At 43.0% G+C, this 18,260-nt stretch overlaps 1 protein-coding gene across 1 annotated transcript; it reads right to left on the bottom strand.

The window, feature by feature from the left end:
* Positions 1–4,794: 4,794 nt before the first annotated feature.
* Positions 4,795–17,761, bottom strand: tnfaip8l1 (tumor necrosis factor, alpha-induced protein 8-like 1). Its single transcript, XM_071516964.1, has 3 exons — positions 17,501–17,761; positions 7,979–8,258; positions 4,795–7,474 (listed from the first exon to the last, which is right to left on the bottom strand). The coding sequence occupies exons 2-3, from the start codon at positions 8,248–8,250 to the stop codon at positions 7,186–7,188; spliced, it is 561 nt and encodes a 186-aa protein (XP_071373065.1). The 5' UTR covers positions 8,251–8,258; positions 17,501–17,761; the 3' UTR covers positions 4,795–7,185.
* Between the last annotated feature and the right edge of the window lie 499 nt (positions 17,762–18,260).

Raw genomic sequence — 18,260 nt, forward strand, 5'->3', positions numbered from 1 at the left:
AGGGGTCTGTCTCAGTGATTTCCCCTGCACGTCTCCTCAAGGTGACTGATGCTTGTCAAACTGAACAGATACCCACAAATAATGTTTGACACAGATAATACTCTAACATGTGGCACACACACACACACACACACACACACGCAGGCAGAGTGATCTCTCTGCTAAGTAATCCAAAATCTTAACTAAAAGTAATCACCTTACACTTTTGGGTCAAATGGATTCCTTTGTGGATTAAAAATTCAAGCAGGTCATCAGTAATTTGTAATGGATTACACTTGTAACCCTGTGAGTGTGTGTGTGTGTGTGTGTGTGTGTGTGCACGTGCCTGTTCGTGTGTGAGGGTATTACATTACGAAAAGTTCAAACCATAATCCATCTTGAAATAATGGATAATTATTGCTGAAGATGATGTAATCAGTTATAATAAGGGAACTCATATTGTCTATAAATCACAGTAAATTGTCCTCTTAACTTGACTTTGTATAGGCAAAGTAGTCAAAGTAATAAAAGTAATTTAAAGTAATTTAAAGATTACATAACCAAGTAAGTGTAATCCAATCAATAACATACTGATTTAAATTTTAAGCATAATGAGCATAATGTGTGACGTATTACCTTCCAAAGTTAGTGTGTGTATGTGTGTGTGTGTGTGTGCGTGTGCGTGCGTGCGTGTGTGTGTGTGCGTGTGTGTGTGTGTGCACATGTTCGTTAGGTCCTTGAGTCATGTACCTCTTAAAAATCTCAGCCTTCATCCAATCAGCCACCCACTGTGAGGTCCATAAATAACATGGCGATGAAACACACAATAGTTGCTCATTTTAAAGTCAATGTGGAATAATAAGTACCTGTCACAGCTTGCTGTTCATTTAACGGTGGCGAGTGCAGCTTCTCAAGTCCGACCTATGGTTGCGTTCACTCCATCCATTACATTAATGTACAGCGTGAGTGCATGAGTGAATGAAAGTGAGAAAGAGAGGTAAAGAGGTCTAAGCTTGGATCTACATGAGCTCAGGGTGAAAATCAGCCTTCAACCTCCCCATTTAAACCACAATGCAGTGTTTCTATAACTCCTCTTCTCCTCCAACTCTCCTTTTCTCGACCTTCTTTCTGACTCCTTGAAAAGTCCCAACAAGCTCCACACAGGAGGCCTTTTCAGCACTTCTATGCATGTACTTTTCAGCATTACCAGAGCAGTAGAGAAAGAGAGAGAGAGAGAAAGAGAGATTGTAACACCAGACATGTCTGAGTAAGTGTTTTGCAGCAGATGTTTTCGGGACAGCAGGAGAGAGGGAGCATGTGGCCTCCTTGTAACCTTGTCCAGTGCCTCCTGTAACCCTCCCTCACCCTCCTCCCACTTGTTTTGAGCCGTGTAACAGGCCGCCTGCCCATTGAGAAGCAGCAGAGCGTGCGTGCGTTCAGGGACACTTACCTGCATGCGCGCGTGTTTGTGCAGAACTTTGCAGCCACTGCGGATACAGTATCCTGGTTGAATTTCTCCATGCAGAGCCGGATCGAGAGAGAAGGGGAGAGAGAGAGAGAGAGAGAGAGAGAGAGAGAGAGAGAGAGAGAGGACACCACTGAGCACCTTACATAACTCAGCGGCAAAGATAGATGTAAATGCACTCCTTTGAAAGGCAAGGCCCTGCATGTCAGTCAGAATTTTCTGTGCAAAATGGCTTTTAGTCACAGTGTGAATGCCTTCGGGCGACTTGTTAACTTTCTATGGCCACTTGGACAGCAGAAAAGTGTAACTGTACATGAGGCAGAGTATGGAAAGGGATTTTTTGGTGCGTGCAGTCCTGTACCTACGCAAAGTGAAAATGAGAAGTTCTTTAACGACAAAATGTTCTTTTTCGCTGTTAAAAATGGAAGTGAGCGGATGGCGTCTCCCCTGAAGTGTCCACTGCTGCGCCGGTGATTATCCTCGGGGCCTGGGCACCGCGTTCTGAGAGGGTACAGCACTGTCTTTCCCTCCTCTCATGTATATTTTTGTGTTGTTTGCTTTTGGATTCCCCTCCACCGTGCTTTTCATCCTTGAATAACATGTCAGTCAGGTGTTCTCTGAGGACTGGAGCGAGTGAGGAAGAGAGAGACAGACAGATAGAGACAGAGAGAGAGAAAGAGAGGGAGGGAGGGGGGGAGAGAGAGAGACGTGGGGACACCAAGAAAGAGCAAAAGGAGAGACAGAGAAAGGGGAGGAAGACAGAAAAAGAGTTTTGAAAGACTTCTAACTTCCAAAGCTGACTGTCATAGCTGTGCTTGCCAGAGGGGAGAGCACCTTTAAGCATACTGGATGAGTAACGATGTGGAGGGACTACAAAAGCAAAGCAATACATAATAAGCGGAGCGTGCTCTGCTTTGCTCAGGCAACTAACCTACATGAGATTGGTGTTGAGAGGAAATTTGGAACTGCTTGAAAGTTCAGCACAGGCCTTATGTGAAACGGTTTCCCTTTTTTCCTCGCTGAGCACACATTCTAATAAGACTTTCAAAGTATAGATGTAGCTGTTAGATTGGTATGTTGGCCGCAACACGTGAATTTCCATAGAAATGGGAAACACCAACAGAGAATGTATCATAATGTGACAAAATGTTTAACATGTGTACGCTCGGTGGATATCAGTTATTCACGCACAATAATCCAATACAGACAGTAGTTTCATGTATCTGAAGCTCTTCAATCCTGCTGAGGACATATAAACCTGTTTCTTGTTCATACTGTAGGATAAATCAATAAATACATATCACTGTGCTGGTTTTTGTTTGAAAAGTAGAACAAAGTTATCATCACAGAAAAAGCAGAACCATTTTGATGTTTTTTTTTGTTTTATCTTCTCCAGTGTCATTCTGCTTTTGACTGCATCACAATCCTGTTTTTTTTTTTGTTTTTTTTAAACTCGTTAAAAGCCATTTCTGCTGGCACTGATGATGAAAGAAAATCTCGAAGTGGGAGTGTGATGTTGTGTGAGTGCAGAGCGTTTGTCTGCCATTTGAACGCAATGCCCTATGGTTTGTTTTGTTGCACCACACAGAACTCAAACGTTGTGGTTATTGTCCCGTATTGACAGGCAGACGTGGTCGTGTTATGACGATGCCAGCCGCCTGCATTCATTCAGAGATGGACCATGAAACTGCTGCTCAAAGAAGCAAAGAAAATTGTGTCCCCAAAATAACCATTCCTCTGTCATTTTTGTTCCTGACTACCAATCAAATTAAGGTGTATTGACTAGTATGATGCCTCTTTGGCGGCTCACAAACAGTTCAGTTTAACTTGGTTTAGTTTAGATTAGGTTAGCAGCAGTGGTGGAAAGAGCACTAGAATGTCCTACTCAAGTATAAGTATTGTTACTTTGCTGATATTGTACTTACATAGAAGTAGAAGTACTGGTGTAAAAATCTACTTATAAATAGCTAATTTAAAAAGTACTCAGAGTAAAAGTTACTGAGTTGTCATTTAAAATGTAGCAAAGTATAATACCTCAGTAAAAACATACTTAAGTAAAAGTAAAATTACTGACTTTAAAACAAAAAGTACAGTACAGAAAGCTACTCACTTACAGTAACGTGGGTAAATGTAATCAGTTACTTCCATCCTTAGCAGTCTGGACCACAAATGATAACTCGCTAATGTGTGATTGAACATGAGTGGAATGAGTAATGATTCCTTTGCACTCTTCATCTATTCAGCGCACTCCTTCTTAGGATGCAGGACAGCTCCTTTGTAGTCACTTCATTATGTAGAAATGATAATTATGCCCCAATGGAAGCTAGCTTCACCCAAAATGTATTAGAGCCCTCATTCGTATCCACTGATAATCAAGTCGTGACTGTCATTCTGAAATTTTAATTTTCAGAAAGTGTTTGAACAAGACACGCACTGGAAAGAAATGTAAGCAACCTAAAATTCTCCTCGGCTTTCTTCCTCCAAATACTTCTTGGCTTTTGACTCTTCTTTTTACTATTACACAACTGCCTTAAAATAGAGAACTGGCAAAAATGAATCATTTACGTTTATGTCAGGATGTTTCTGCTTTATTTGACAGCACAGCAGAGGGACAGAAGAGGTTTATAGAGACGCTGAGATGCGATAGTTTGAGTCATATTCACACCCTCACTGCAGCCAGTACATGGTGCTCTGAGCCCTATGGGCGTACCCACAGACAAATGCATGTTGAGATAATCACCGTTAGAAGATAATTGGGCACTTAGCAGTGCAGTAGCCTTTCAAGTGCGCTGCAGGCAGGATCTGTAGACATGCTACAGGCCAAATCATCATTACCAACCCTCTCTGTACACTTTCAAAACCAGGAACTGGACTCGACTCAAATAGAATCCACACTCATTGCCAGTTTGAGAGGCAAAACAGCATTTCATTTGCTTATGCTACACTTGAAGATTAAATTGTAACCAAGATAACGGATTCGTTTCCAAAAAAGAATTACGAAGCTTCATTTCTGCCTCATTAATATCCTGTTCTACCTTTGACCATGGTATATCCTTTGGCTGGACTTTGAAATTAAAGTTTAGAGGAAGCAAATGACCCAAAACTTAAATTGTTTGTCAGTCAGATAGGCTTGTGTTTAGTCTGATAGCTTCCTAACAATGCTGGGAGCAGGAGGAAGGGATTTGGCCGACTAAATCCAGGTCAGACATAGTCAGATTACCCCCTGATCTGGCCGGCAAATTCCTACATCCAACTTACTAAAGGGAAGAGACCTGGTGCTCCGATAAGGACAAGAAAACAGACAAGCAATTTATTCTTTTAAAAAAGTAAATTGTATTATATTTGTCATGTCTAGATACAATACAGAGAAAGTACACAAAAACAATCATATGTACATAAGTGAAAATAAAAATATATTTCACAATCAAAATGGTAAAAACGTGAAATGTATGCTTCATTTGAGGGCTTAAGTAAAATAAGTGGAGCTGTTGCAGCAGAGGTTCCTAATCTTTCTATCGTGGTGCATTCTGGTAAGTGTGTCATGGATTTCAACCATGGGAGATTTAACCTAACCCTGAGATGTGGAGGGATTGGAGAGAATGGCATCTAAAGACATTTAAAGTCAACTGTTTGGGGGATTTAAGTACAAGGATTCACTTCAAAGCCTCCCAAAATGATGAGGTCAAAATCAAATGGTTCAAACAAAAGAGAAAAAAAAATGAGGGAAATTATGTAAGAATTAAAAAGGGACGAATGAAAAGGACCAAATCTGAAACCGCAACAACCACCACCATCGTCTTCATCATTACCATCATCATCATTATCATGGTTATAATTATCAAGTGCATGCTGATTTTCTGGAATATTCCTTTGGAAAGAGTTGAGTTTCTGAGGAGCGCTGAGAGAAAACATCAGCCTTCCTCGTCTTTGGCAGAGCTGCTGTGGATGAAGTTAAAGTTCCAGCAATCCTATCTGGAAAAGCACAGCGCTTATTACACGGCTCAATTTCCAATTCTCTCACAGGTACACACACACACTCACACACACACACTCTCTCATACACACACACAGAGAATACCAAATGAGGCCGCAGCACAAAACAATCTCCCAGCAGGCTCAGTGATACAAAAACACACAGACAAAGGGAAGGACACCTATTATGTGGGGGGTGGGAGGGATAGTTGTAACAATTCAAATGCTTCTTTATAAGAAAGAAGAATAAGAAGAACAACAAGATCCTTCACTCCATTAAAGGGACTTGCATTGCATAAACAGAGATCTTTACCTCCACCACATTACACAGGGCTGCTGTGGTGAAATGGAGTGGACCGGCTGCTCGATGGAGGCAGGCTGGAGGCCATTACCGGCCCAGAGCGAGGAGCTATAATTGCAGTGGGAGAGTACAATCAGGTACTGTTTTTGTCTCTGCTCTAATCTCTATACCCTGCCTGGCCCTCTTCATAGACGGGGAGCTGCATTGCTGTGATCTGACCAAAACAGAATGATCAACCTCTCCTCTCTGCATCCCCCGTGTTTTCGTCCAGCCTTTCATCTGACTGCTCATGGGGAGTCTTTTTAGTTCAGATCTGTCAGAATTCGCACCAGAGTTTTAGGACTTTTTGGATGACCCTGAGGCAACGCTGACAAATCTAAAAACGCGACTGACCCGTGCTAAAAACCTGACTGTAGCATCCATTATGCCGTCTAGTTTGCCCGTGTCTGCTCTCCGCTCCCCTCTGATAAAATGCCAGAACAACCTTTGCACCTGGTGCCTCGGCGCGTCGGTTCCCCTGCTGCGATTATGAGACATTTATAGAAACAAAGTTGAAGTTCCTCTCTGTGGCGGTTTCAGAACGACTCGGATGAGGTTACAGCCGGCGAGTCTGAGTCAGCGCGGAGACAATCAACAATACACAGCACAATCAAATTCCTTCACGTTTATGGTCCCCCCATGACCCAAATAATCTGCCTTTGTTGTGGTGGCTATAAAACAAAGACTATTAAAGCGAAACTCGGTTTATAGGTATGTTGCCTTCTAAACAAAACACTGGCCTCTCTAGGATGTGTGTGTGGTAGTGTTCAGTGCATGATGGTGAGATTTGCAAATGCTAAGCAGGATTATCGAACCGCTGTGCTTAACATGGTTTCATTATTGCGGGAAAGTACAGTGCTTGTTCAGGATTGAGTGCATTACTGCTTTTAGCAACAAAATCACTTCTTTATGTCCTTGGGTAGTCGAGAAAAGAGGGAAATTCACTTTCTTTCCTCTCCTGGTGCTCCCCAAGCCACTTGCGTCCATTAGAGGCACCTTTAAGAGATATGACTGAAGGCCTGTAGCTGGATTCATGTCTTTTTGATTAAGTAAGAGAGCAAGCACAGCGCCCTTGGACTGGAAGGTAAAAACACGGTTTCAAGGCACAGCTGTCAAGGCTACTATCGCAGAATGCACTGATAAGAGCATGAAGTTTTACATTCATTTAAAAAAATCCTCTGGGTTTTGTTTACTGTTAAATAACAAAAAGACAGGCTGGAGAAGACACAGACTTTGGACTCACTAGCCGGGAGGACTTCAGTGTTACAGTAATGTCTGATAGGCACACAGAAACACAAACCAACAAATGCCAAGAAAAATAATAAAAATATCCAAACGCAACATGTCCATGTTGTTTGTCTCTTTAAAAAATGAAAACAAGTCCCAGGGGAAGATATGAACAGTGACTAGAGGTGACGAACGCAAGAGGTCAGAGGTTCCCCTCGTCGAGCATCTTGTTGACGCCGTCACAGATCCTCTGCAGGTGGGCGCGGTAAACCTCAGAGGGCCCGTACAGAGCCGCCAGGAAGTCACAGTCGGCGAAGTGGTTGAAGACGTGGTTGACGCGGGAGTGGCTCTTGGCGGTCAGGTGGCGGTTGATGGCCTGGTGCAGCAGCTCGCGGCACTCGTTCAAAATGGCGCTCATGACGCGCCGGTCAAAGGTGAACTCGATCTGGTGGAAACTGACTGCTGTCATGGCCAGAGTGTGGACCTTCTTCCTGTGAGACAGAAGGAGAAGGAGAGGAGAGGAGATGTGGTCAGCGTCTGACTCTGACTGGAACTTGTCTGTGTCACCACAAGAAAAATGAAATCTGTCGGGTAAAAACAGAAACTGCTATCCCATCATTTTGTTTGGAGAAGTTACACAAGCCTCTGTATCAGTAATATTATTGTCCTTCACAGCAATACATCTCCATGCTGATACAATCATCCTTTTCCGTACTGTGCACTTATGTCAGTTTCATAAATTCTTATGCCGCCAAGCACACATTTTGCTTGTATAGTGGAAAATAGATAAAATGATGTGAAAGCCAATTTCCTTAATTTGCCTCCACCAGCACATAATAAATGTACTTAAATTATAGTCCTCCCCACTTGATGCTCTCAACCAGGAATAGCTCCTTCTTTCATAAGTTCCTACACCTTCTAACATACCATATATCATCATTTCAGTATATGGTACGATGTGTTAAAAGTTACTCATTTAATCCCCTCCTCCCCACCTGAAGCTCTCCACCAGCACCAGCTCCTCGCCACTGAACTGGTTGTTTCTGTACAGCACGCCCAGCTTCACCACCATCTTGATCAAGTTCTTGATGATCTTCTGGGACTCCTTGCGGTTGCGGGTGTACTCCTTGGTGACGCGGTAGAGCTCGTCCAGCACCTCGCTGCTGGTGTCGTCGATGAAGAGGCTGGCCACGCTCTTGGTGGCCATCTTGCTCATCAGCTTCTTCTGCGCCTGCAGGGCTAAACTCTTGGTGCTGAAGGAGTCCATGGTCAAGTCTGGAGCGGGGGAAGGGAGAGACAAGATGAGACAGAGAGAGAGAGGAACGCGAGGAGCAATGGAGAGAGGGATGGAGGAGAGTGAAACACAGAAAAGAGAAAAATAGAGGAAAGAGGGGTGAGGAGACAATAGTTGTATGGTCATACAAGAAATAACATAATGGATGTATACTCTATCTGCAGAAACTTCTCAAAATTTGCATTTTTTAAAATATAAAACTAGAAATAAACAGAGGAGGAAACCGTTTCTTGCATCAGATATCATCTTAGATTTCATCACCTCGACTAGGGAAAGCAGGCAAAGTAAGTCACATCACATCCAGAGCATATAATATGTGTGGTTATCACGAATAACATCTATAACCGCACTGTTTGAAGAACCAAGCCACCGACTGCCCCCTTTATTAGATAATGAGCCATGGCAGCTGTCAAATTAGTCCCAGCAACCCTCTGGCTTTGAGCCTTCAAGGTAGTTAGAGAGGAATCTGTCATTATGCGTGTCGGGGTAAAGCGAGTTACGGCACGAACACGCAAAGCAGACAATCTAATCTCATCTCATCTGTTGAATGTATTTCGAGAACAAGGTGTGCATGCGTGTGTGGGTAATTGTGTGTGTGAAAGAGAGCAGCAGACACAATGCCAGCTCATTCGCCGCACGCGTGTTTGTTGATTTATGCATGTGGCTGCGTTCTGTGTGCGTGTGTGTGTGCGTGTGTGTGTGTGTGTATTTGTCTGCCAAAGCAGGGTGACTCAGTGGAAGGCTGTGCCCATGATGGCAGCTCATAAATAGTTGGGTCAGCGGGGCCACCGGCTTTCACATCCCCTCCATCTCCTCTATCAAATGAGCCCGGTCCACAGAAACGCCACATCATTTCAGGAGCCCCATCACAATACATTCCATTGGTCAATTCTTTAGGTTTGTACATTCTGTTTTCAAAAGAAGAAAAATAGATCTTCTCCCCATACACTCCCTCTCACAGCCCTTACAGATCTCTTAGGATAATCTAGGAGGAAATGACCAGGCAACCAAAAAGCTGCTTTCCACAACTGCCTCCCAGTATCAGTGGAAGAGAATAAATAAGGCTGCAACTGTATTAAAAGTTTCTTTTCCAAAATGAGAAATCCACCATTTTCAAAAAAGGACACCTACTCTTACAAAATAACACTAAACTAAAGAAAAATTGCACTGAATGATAAACTTGAAGTAATGATTTATTCCCAATATGTGTACAGTATGTAACATTTTTGAAATTAACTCTTCATACAGGCACAGTCTTCTTTCCTTTCCTTTCCTCTCTTTCACTACACACTTTACAGTTGGATACTATTTCTTTCCCATTAGTTATGGAAATGTATGCTGCGCAGTCAGTGCAGAGAGCATAAACACACACACAAACAGTAATATTGACTGCAAACACCACTTAGCAAAAACAAAAAACAATACATCAAGCAGGAGCCGAGTTCAAGCACCAGAGCTGATTAATCCCATTCACTCCACTGCAGTCTGGAACAGGACGAGCCCTGAACACTCCTCCCAAATCCCAAATAAATGCATATTATGCATTATATAGTGAAGGAGGAGAGGGACCTATGATAATTGCTGGGATGCCCGAGAGACTAGGAATCAAGGAAATACACTTTCACTTAATTGAAACACAACTGTGCCTCAGGGGGGGAAACGGTAACAGGCTCGACAGTCAGACCTTATTTCCTAGATACATGTCCCTGTCATTGATATGCTAAATGTAGCCTAATGGATGACAGCCACAGAGAGACAAATTAATTATATTTGAGTAAAGTGTCCAATTCCAATCACAACAGGTGATTAATTTCCATGCAATTTTCCTCCACATGTAAATAATATTAAGGCTTTATTGAAAATCTGTATGATTGGCAAATTGCTAATGCATCTGCCAGAGAATAATAACAGCCAAAGCTAGAGAGGTGCTATTAGTGCAGCAGACAAAATGAACAACGACGCATCCCTGCTGGGCGACTTGTGATTTTTATTCTTGTTGGTACTAGAAGGCTGTGCGTCTGCTGCTACAGTGTGTGACTTTCATTCCTCTCTCTCTCCCTCTCTCTCTCCCTCTCTCTCTCCCTCTCTCTCTGCATTGCCTCTCCAAGAATATCAATAAGACTCCTTGGAGAGAGTGTCAGCGGGATGCTTCCCAGGGAGAAGACACATGGAGAGAGGCAGAGAGGGAAACAGAGAGATAGAGAAGAGAAGGGGGAATATTATATCTCCATCCTGAATCACCAGGGAAATGTAAGTGTTGAATGAGAGGTGATTTATATACTGTCTCCTGCTGAATTTAGTCTCCTCCCTCTCTCCTTGCCGATACTACAAGCCTAATCGGGCCTCTCCTAGCGCTGATCAAGGATCACTGGCAGATCCCCTCGACCATTTCACTGATTATGATTTTAACTCTATCCTGGCAAAGCTGATCTACTTAAAAATAAAAGCTAGGATAACAGTAGGGAGAAGAGCATGTTGAATGTTCTGTTGCGATGCATTATGAAATGGATAAAAAGGAGAAAGGAACATCTGATCAGGTTAAAAAAAACAACAACAACTTGCCTTTATCAGCGGCTGCTGAAAACCATCAATTACTCCCCTGTCACCCTTAATCACAACGGCCTGCCTCAAGAGCGCTGAGAGCGAGAGAGAAGACACTTACAATAAGTTTGCATTACCTCCCTCTCTTTCTCTCCGTGTCTCTGCTGATGGATGTATAATAGTTTAGAAAAGAAGGAATGGATAACAGCACATTAAAAAAGCAACCTCTCTCAGACTGGAGAGTGATTTCTGAGTGCTCATTAAATTCTCCTCTCGTCAGGGACCCGAGCCATCACAGCTGTCAACGTTGTGTTGCCTACTGATGAATAATACCTCCGAGGAGAAGAGGGGGAGGAAAAAAAGAGAGAGAGAGAAAGGAAGTAGTGTTTGTCTTTCATTCCCAAGAATCCAAACACTTTTAACTTGTGATGCGCTGGGCACTTAGGAATGTCTGTCTGAGGTTTTACTCAAAGCCAAAGAGTGACATAACATATCCCTGGCGCTCTCATCAAAAGGATGGAGGGAGATCCTCACCCTCTCTCTCTCGCTCTCTCCTCCCTCTCCCCAAGGCAAGAAAAGTAAAGGCTTCATAAAAAGGTCCTCATGGGATAAGTGCTTAGAATGATGAAAAGGTTTTCGATCAAGGATTCTTTTTTCAGTGACTTTGCAGCATGAGAGTTGTTAGTGCCAAATCTAAAAGGCCTGTGAAGTCCTGTGCCCAGGGACAGCCTGGCCAACCCTGACACCCCATCTCCACAGTATTTATAGAGGCACAACTTTAATGGATTGAAGGCAGAACAAGACATGACAGCAACAACACTGCTGCGTGTTCAGGCGAAATATACAAGCCACAGCCATCACTGCGAACAGGAAAATCACACAATACACAAAACACATACAATTGCACGCACCTTAACGGATGGTCTGGCTGGCGAAGCAATATGAAATGAAATGAAAAGCAGAGACAGAGTGCAGCAGCCAACAGCACCTCCGCATAATTAGGACCATTAAACAAGCTACAAAATCATCAGCTGACACCTCGCTCTGAACAAGCCAGCATACATTCGCTCATGACAACATATAGGCCAAGGCTAGGCAAACATGACTCATGGAAATGAAACTGGACCCTGGTGTGGACTGGACTTCTCCTGACAGCGAGGGAGCATGGCTGGTCTGCCCAGGGACACTCACCCTCCTGCAGGTCTAGATGATGATTCATGATAACCTGGTTTAAAAGTTAAAGGCCCCATGAAACAGCATTTTTACCTCAGTGATTTGATGTATTTCCAGGATGTTTGGGCGGGACATAATGCAGTGAGGATCATTCAAAAGTCTAAACCAATTGAATATCAGTCAAGGAGAGAAAGGCAGTTTTATTTGACGGGAGGGGCGGAGGGGTGGGATTGTTAAAAAATCTGTGATGGTTTTATTGGTTGGAATTTATATTTACGCCTTTTAGTGCAGCATGAGGTCACCATTAAAGATACTCTGTTTTCCAGGAAGTAAAAGTTAATGGGAGTTCATTTCATGGGGACTTCAAGGTAAAAAAAAAAAACAGGCTGTGATGACAAAGAAATCTCCTATCTCATTAATCCTCCTGGAGGATTGTTGGAGCCGGGTTAGATGAAACTGGATATACCCTTTAATATCGAGGTTTAATTTGATTTTCATCTTTGACATTTGAGGCGCAGGTAAGGCATTGTACGGGAACAAGCCAAAGAATGAGATGACAAGTCCTAGGTGGTCTCGCTTTCATTTATTGTTTTCATAATGAGGCCGTTGTGAAGTCCTTTGGGACTGTCACAGTGATTAAGGGTGACACAAATAAACTTGACCTGACATCTGCTACAACTCGGAAGCATTCACGTGTTTTACTCATTGGAACACCCACATCCAAGATCATTTTCATTTATGAATTGAAAATCAACCATAAATGAACTGCAGCAGACATTACTCACTTTTTATAGGTACAGTTGACTGTATTATTGTGAATATTACTGATAGTTTTGACATTATCTTGGACTGCCAACATCTGTGGAATTGCTGCCATGTTTGCTGCCTGTGTTGACATACTGCCAAATTTGTGGGAGTAGGAGACATCGGAGCCTACAAAAGAAATCCCACATATCCTACTTGGAATTACCAATAGCGGGCTGACGTCAATGTTTTTTCCCAGTTGGCAGCTCGTATTTTAGTTTCATTAGTTTCAGAAGGGGGCTGTTAGGGCAGAATCCAGGATGCAGCCTCTGCACTGCACTCACTTGTCAGTCAGGCCTAACCTGAGGTGTGACAGGTGAGAACGGGCCACAAATTGGATAGACCTGTAGCTCCTGCCCACTCTAACCCATGCCGTGCCTCATGAGGAAGAAGAGGCCACACCACCCAAAATATCACCACTCCAGTGCCTGCTGCCAATCCAGACAGCTTGGTGGATACAGATAACGGCCAATATAAATAGGAACCCGATATAGAATGTTTTACTACGGCGCTGGGACACCACAAGTTGCTAAAAACAGCTTCAATTCGTCTTGGTATGGATTCTAGACATGTCTGTAAATCTGTTGGAAGGAGGACACCATTCTTCTAAGAGAAATTTTGTCATATAAGTGATTTGTTGATGGTGGCATGAAATGTCGCCGTTTTCATGCTCGTCAGTGATCACTTGTCTCATGTGGATGGGGGCACTGTCATCCGGGAAGAGACCACTCCAATCAGTATAGAAATGCTTCATCACTATAGGATGAAACTGATTACTCAGAACGGCTTTGTATTCATAGATATTTGCTTTGCCCTCTAAAACACTGACTGGACCTCAATCATACTAGAAACATGCGCCGTGCGATATAAAAAGGCCGTCTGAACTGCTTTCAATGTAATTGGTATCCCTCATTCACTCAGATCTTTGATTTTGACAGTAACCTGTATCTCCGAGGTTGCAACCCCCATAAAAAGGTTTTATCAGAAGTACTCAAGTCATCAGATTCACAGTCACAATCAGAATGACTTTTTTTCCAGGCATATGACAAGCAAAAGGATTCTTTCTTAGTCCTGCACTCCTTCAGAGGGGTAAACTTTCAGGTGGAACACCATGAATAGACACCAAGGATAATGCAAACAGGATCAGTTAGATGCACAACACCTCAGGGAGCCATGACCTCCTCAAACAGGCAGTGTTGTGTCCTGTATCAATTTCAAAAGACAGCAGGATGCAAGCCTGAGATAAATGGTGCCCTCTAGAAATACTGGCACCCTTGGTGAAAGGCTGTAACAGATTAACACCGCATCACTCTATGCTTCGAAGATTCAGGAAAAAAAATATATATATATATATATATACATATGAGAGAGAGAGAGAGAGGGGGGGGGGGGGGGGGGAGAGGCAAACTCAATTATCTTTGGTTTCCCACCCCAAGTATCAAAAATAGCCAAAATGTGAAATCTATGGTTCTTCTGTACTATTGTTATTCATGCTAACTTCCAAAGTCTCTGCAACATTAGACAGGTTGAATAAAATTCTCACTACCTTGCACAGTAGCCTGAAATATAGTTTTGGGTCACAAGAAAAAAGTGGATCCCCTGAGAGCAACTTTGAAAACCGCTGCTCCTGACCATAACCGAAGCATCTCTGGCTACATTAGCATGCATTTAGACAGGAAAAACTTGAATCAGAAAACTTCTTCCTGCCCAGATTCTCCCCAGCTGTATGACATAATCCTTCTCCACTTTGAGAAACAATAGACAATCCTAGTTGTTATATAAAGTGCATCCGTGCTTTGTGTTCAGAGAGGACAAGTAACCACTCAATGAGCTGTACGACTGGAACAACTCCACTGTTAGGGAATCAACAGCAGGATTTTAGGACAAGTGAATGCAGCAATTTCATCTTTCATCAAGTTTTGTAGTGTTTGTCTCACTCTTCTCGTCTCTTGAGCTGTTGCGTAACAGTGGAGGTGCTGACTGCTAATAAGAGACACAGTGCTGGGAACGTTGTGTGTGTTATCTACTGTAAACGAGATACGTGTGTGTGTGTGTGTGTGTGTGTGTGTGTGTAGTGGTTCCTTTGTATGCATGCACATCTGGTCCAGTGGCTCTTGATGGGAACGACACACATAACTGTGTTTGCAAAGCATGAATGCACCATGCATGTGGGCACATATGGGCACGCTCATGCGGATGCAGTAGATCTGTGTGTGATGAGCATGTGCCGTCGCTTTCTCATCTTCCCACACAGTCATCTATGACGGCTTGTGCAGATCTGCTGAGAATTGAGGCAGTCAGTCCCTTCACTCATACACCAGGCCCCATCCTACCCTTTTTTACAGTCTTCTCAGATCTGCCAGCGCCCGCCGAACAATTAATAATTAACACATCGGCATATAATGGATCAGGGATTAATAATTCAGCCTGCTGATTTGGACAAAAATAGACCGGAGGCTAAGAGAAGTCTGCTGTGATGCAACAAGTTGGGGTAGAGATGTAGGACAGGGATAAAGGGTCAGACACAAGCAGACTATCAGCGAGTACAGTAAGAGACAGAGGCTGCGAGCTGACGGCGTTAATTCACCAACATCAATCAGTCCTGTGCATGTATAATAAGACTGGGAATACAGTAGCAGCAGCATTCCTACAGCACCCTGGGGCCAACACAACAGTGTCACTGCCAACATTTGTTGTAGCATAAACATTCAGAAATGAATAGTTGTTTTATGGTTTCAACTGAGCTCATTTAGATTTAATGTATTTGTGAAAATTGAGAGGGAGAAGGGCATTGACTATTTGATGAAAAGACCAGTCTGCTGTCACATGACTACACTTTAACTGCCATGTCAGTACCTTTAGTACATGTTATTTAGTATCTTAATAACAGCATTACAAATAATGCAAGACATAGTAGGAGACCTAGTGCTTGAAATATAAAAATGCTCCTATGACATTTTAAATTACACTCACCATAAGTGCAGGGCACATTATGACAAATTTTCTTCACCTTATACCCAGAGAGCATAATTTGCTAACTCAGTATGTTAATAGAGAGTGGCAAATGCCAGTGTGTCAACAGGATACGACTGTGGCTAACAGATGACTCAAGTGGGATCTTAAATGGATCTAGCATATTATGCTCTCTCCGGCAGAAAGGCTGGCATGCCAGGTGTTTTGTCTATTGACAGATAGCAGGATCTCTCGCTCTCTCTACTTCACATAATACCATGTTTCTGCAGGTCATGCGGCTCGCCCAGCAGCTCTGCTCTTTCAGACAAGGCCAAGCGCTCAGAGTGTTTTGGTTTCCACGGAAACAAGAGGCCACCTGCGTGCCCGGCTGAACTTTGCAGCCTAGTAAAGCAGGTCAAACACCTCTGTGATCTTGTCAATGAGTTACCATGGATTCTTCCCAGCAGGAACAACAGTGTCTCCACCATTACTGGTGCGATGTCATGTTTAGCCCTTAGTAACACTGTATGGGGAATGTCTCCCAACTAGACTGTATTGTCTGGTTCTACAACAGAAACTCAGACGAAAGGATCTTCACACATACAGTTAACACTAAAATCCTCACAGATACAGCTAACCAGCCCAAGCTCAGCTGAAGGCTGGGCAATAATTCAATATTATCTTTATCTTCTTTCAACAGAATCATATCGTGAAATAATTATATCAAGTTATCATGGTATTCTGTGGTATAAATTAATGATAAAAAGCCCACACTGATTAAAATCTATCACAAAATGAGATCTGAAAGTTTTATTGTACTTTATATTGCGGGTGAATGTGATGAACACCAATTTATTTAAAATGCAATTTTGCATACGTTAGCAGTTATCGTTATATAATCAATGCTGAACTAATTTCTTATGATTACTGTGATATTAATTGTCCACATTTCCCATCCCTCCCTCAGCTTACTGGTTGTCAGCTGTTACTATCAATAACAAAGACTTACAGGAAGTGTGGGCAACTAAAACAGAGTTGGTAGGAAAACACTCAATCATTTCAGCACTGACACAGCTAATGCAAGAAGAGAAGCAACTCCAAGTCCTAATCCAAGGCCATAATTCATTTGACATGTCTGGTGTGGCTGTGCATGAGAATATGTCTTGTTACCTGCCAGAGCCAGGCTGCACAGTGCAGCTATTCATGCAGAGAGAAGCCTTGTTCAGGGAGAAGCTTTACAATGTAAACACACCAATGTGTTACAAAACAGATCACTGTTTGCTAAACATATAGGTTGCCCTTTCTATTTTTGTTTATATACGAGATGGACAAGCTGGAAAGTAAAGCAACGGGTCTTATCTCCAAATTCAATTTGAAACACTTCTTAAGAGCAGCTTTCATAATACATTCTTCAAGAAGTCTGGCCGTTTCTGTTTCCTCACATTGAAAAGGAAACCAAACAAGTCAAATGCCCCAACAAGACTGTAAACCATAATTCAGAAGAGATTAAAATGTATAATTGTTCTATTTTCAAGAAAATGTCTGCAATCCTAACCTGATAACAGTAAACTAGGGTTTTTCCGGCCTAATAGCAGTGGGTGTGAGTTCTGTGTGAATTCCCCTTGATAATAATTTGACCACAGCCCTCTGATATAACTGGCCTGGGTTTGGCTCTCTGTTGTTGATGAGATGTTTCAGTAAAAACTGGTCAACCGTTCAGATCTGTATCACCTACCCAGCAATATGAACTCACCTATCGCTCTACTCAGCGGGACAGAGGAGTGTGAAGCCTTTGACAAGTTAATCTCAGACAAAACCCCAAGTCTTCATCCTGGCACACGCACAGCAAGTCGCTTCACAGCATATTTTGTTGTTTTGTGTTGGTTTTTTCCGGGTCTCCGGTGGAAAAAAAATGTCCTCTCCCTTCGTCTCTCCTTTACTGTGTAACCGTGTTTAGTATCAGGCACTGATGTGTAAATTATTGAAAGAGTGTTTTCTTCCCTCGGCTGCTGTGGGATCGGTTACAGGACTCTGGCGAAACCCGATTCCTCCTACTGGTAAAAAAGTTTCAAACTTGAGGGGGACTTGTAGCACCGGATTGATGTTGTTTTCGGCCAATGAAGGAGCACAACCGATGCGGACCAGCCCAATCAGGCCGACAGAAAGGCCCATTTACTGCCTGCACATTCCCTGCCCCCATTAGGGTTTCCAGTAATTATCCTCATCCAGATTCCCAGTCCCAAGGCTGAGAGTTTCCCAGAGGAAACGGCGTTAAGGGAACAATGAGCAGGAACTGTGGGGAGCAAAGTGATGTATAGCCCTCTCGTTAAGTTGCAAACACATGAAATCTAGTTTAACGGGCGTCTACTTTTCATTTAAACACGACATCAATATTTATTGCAGCTGGCTTGCACATTCTACATTTTGTTATGGACACGCACGCACACGCGCGCGCGCGCGCGCGCACACACACACACACACACACACACACACACACTGAAATAGTAAGAGAG

Source organism: Centroberyx affinis, unplaced genomic scaffold, assembly GCF_046629955.1.
Source record: "Centroberyx affinis isolate AG114_WGS23_722 - 3 ecotype Tasmania unplaced genomic scaffold, CSIRO-AGI_Caff_v1 ptg000440l_1, whole genome shotgun sequence".
Taxonomy (NCBI): Eukaryota; Metazoa; Chordata; class Actinopteri; order Beryciformes; family Berycidae; genus Centroberyx; species Centroberyx affinis.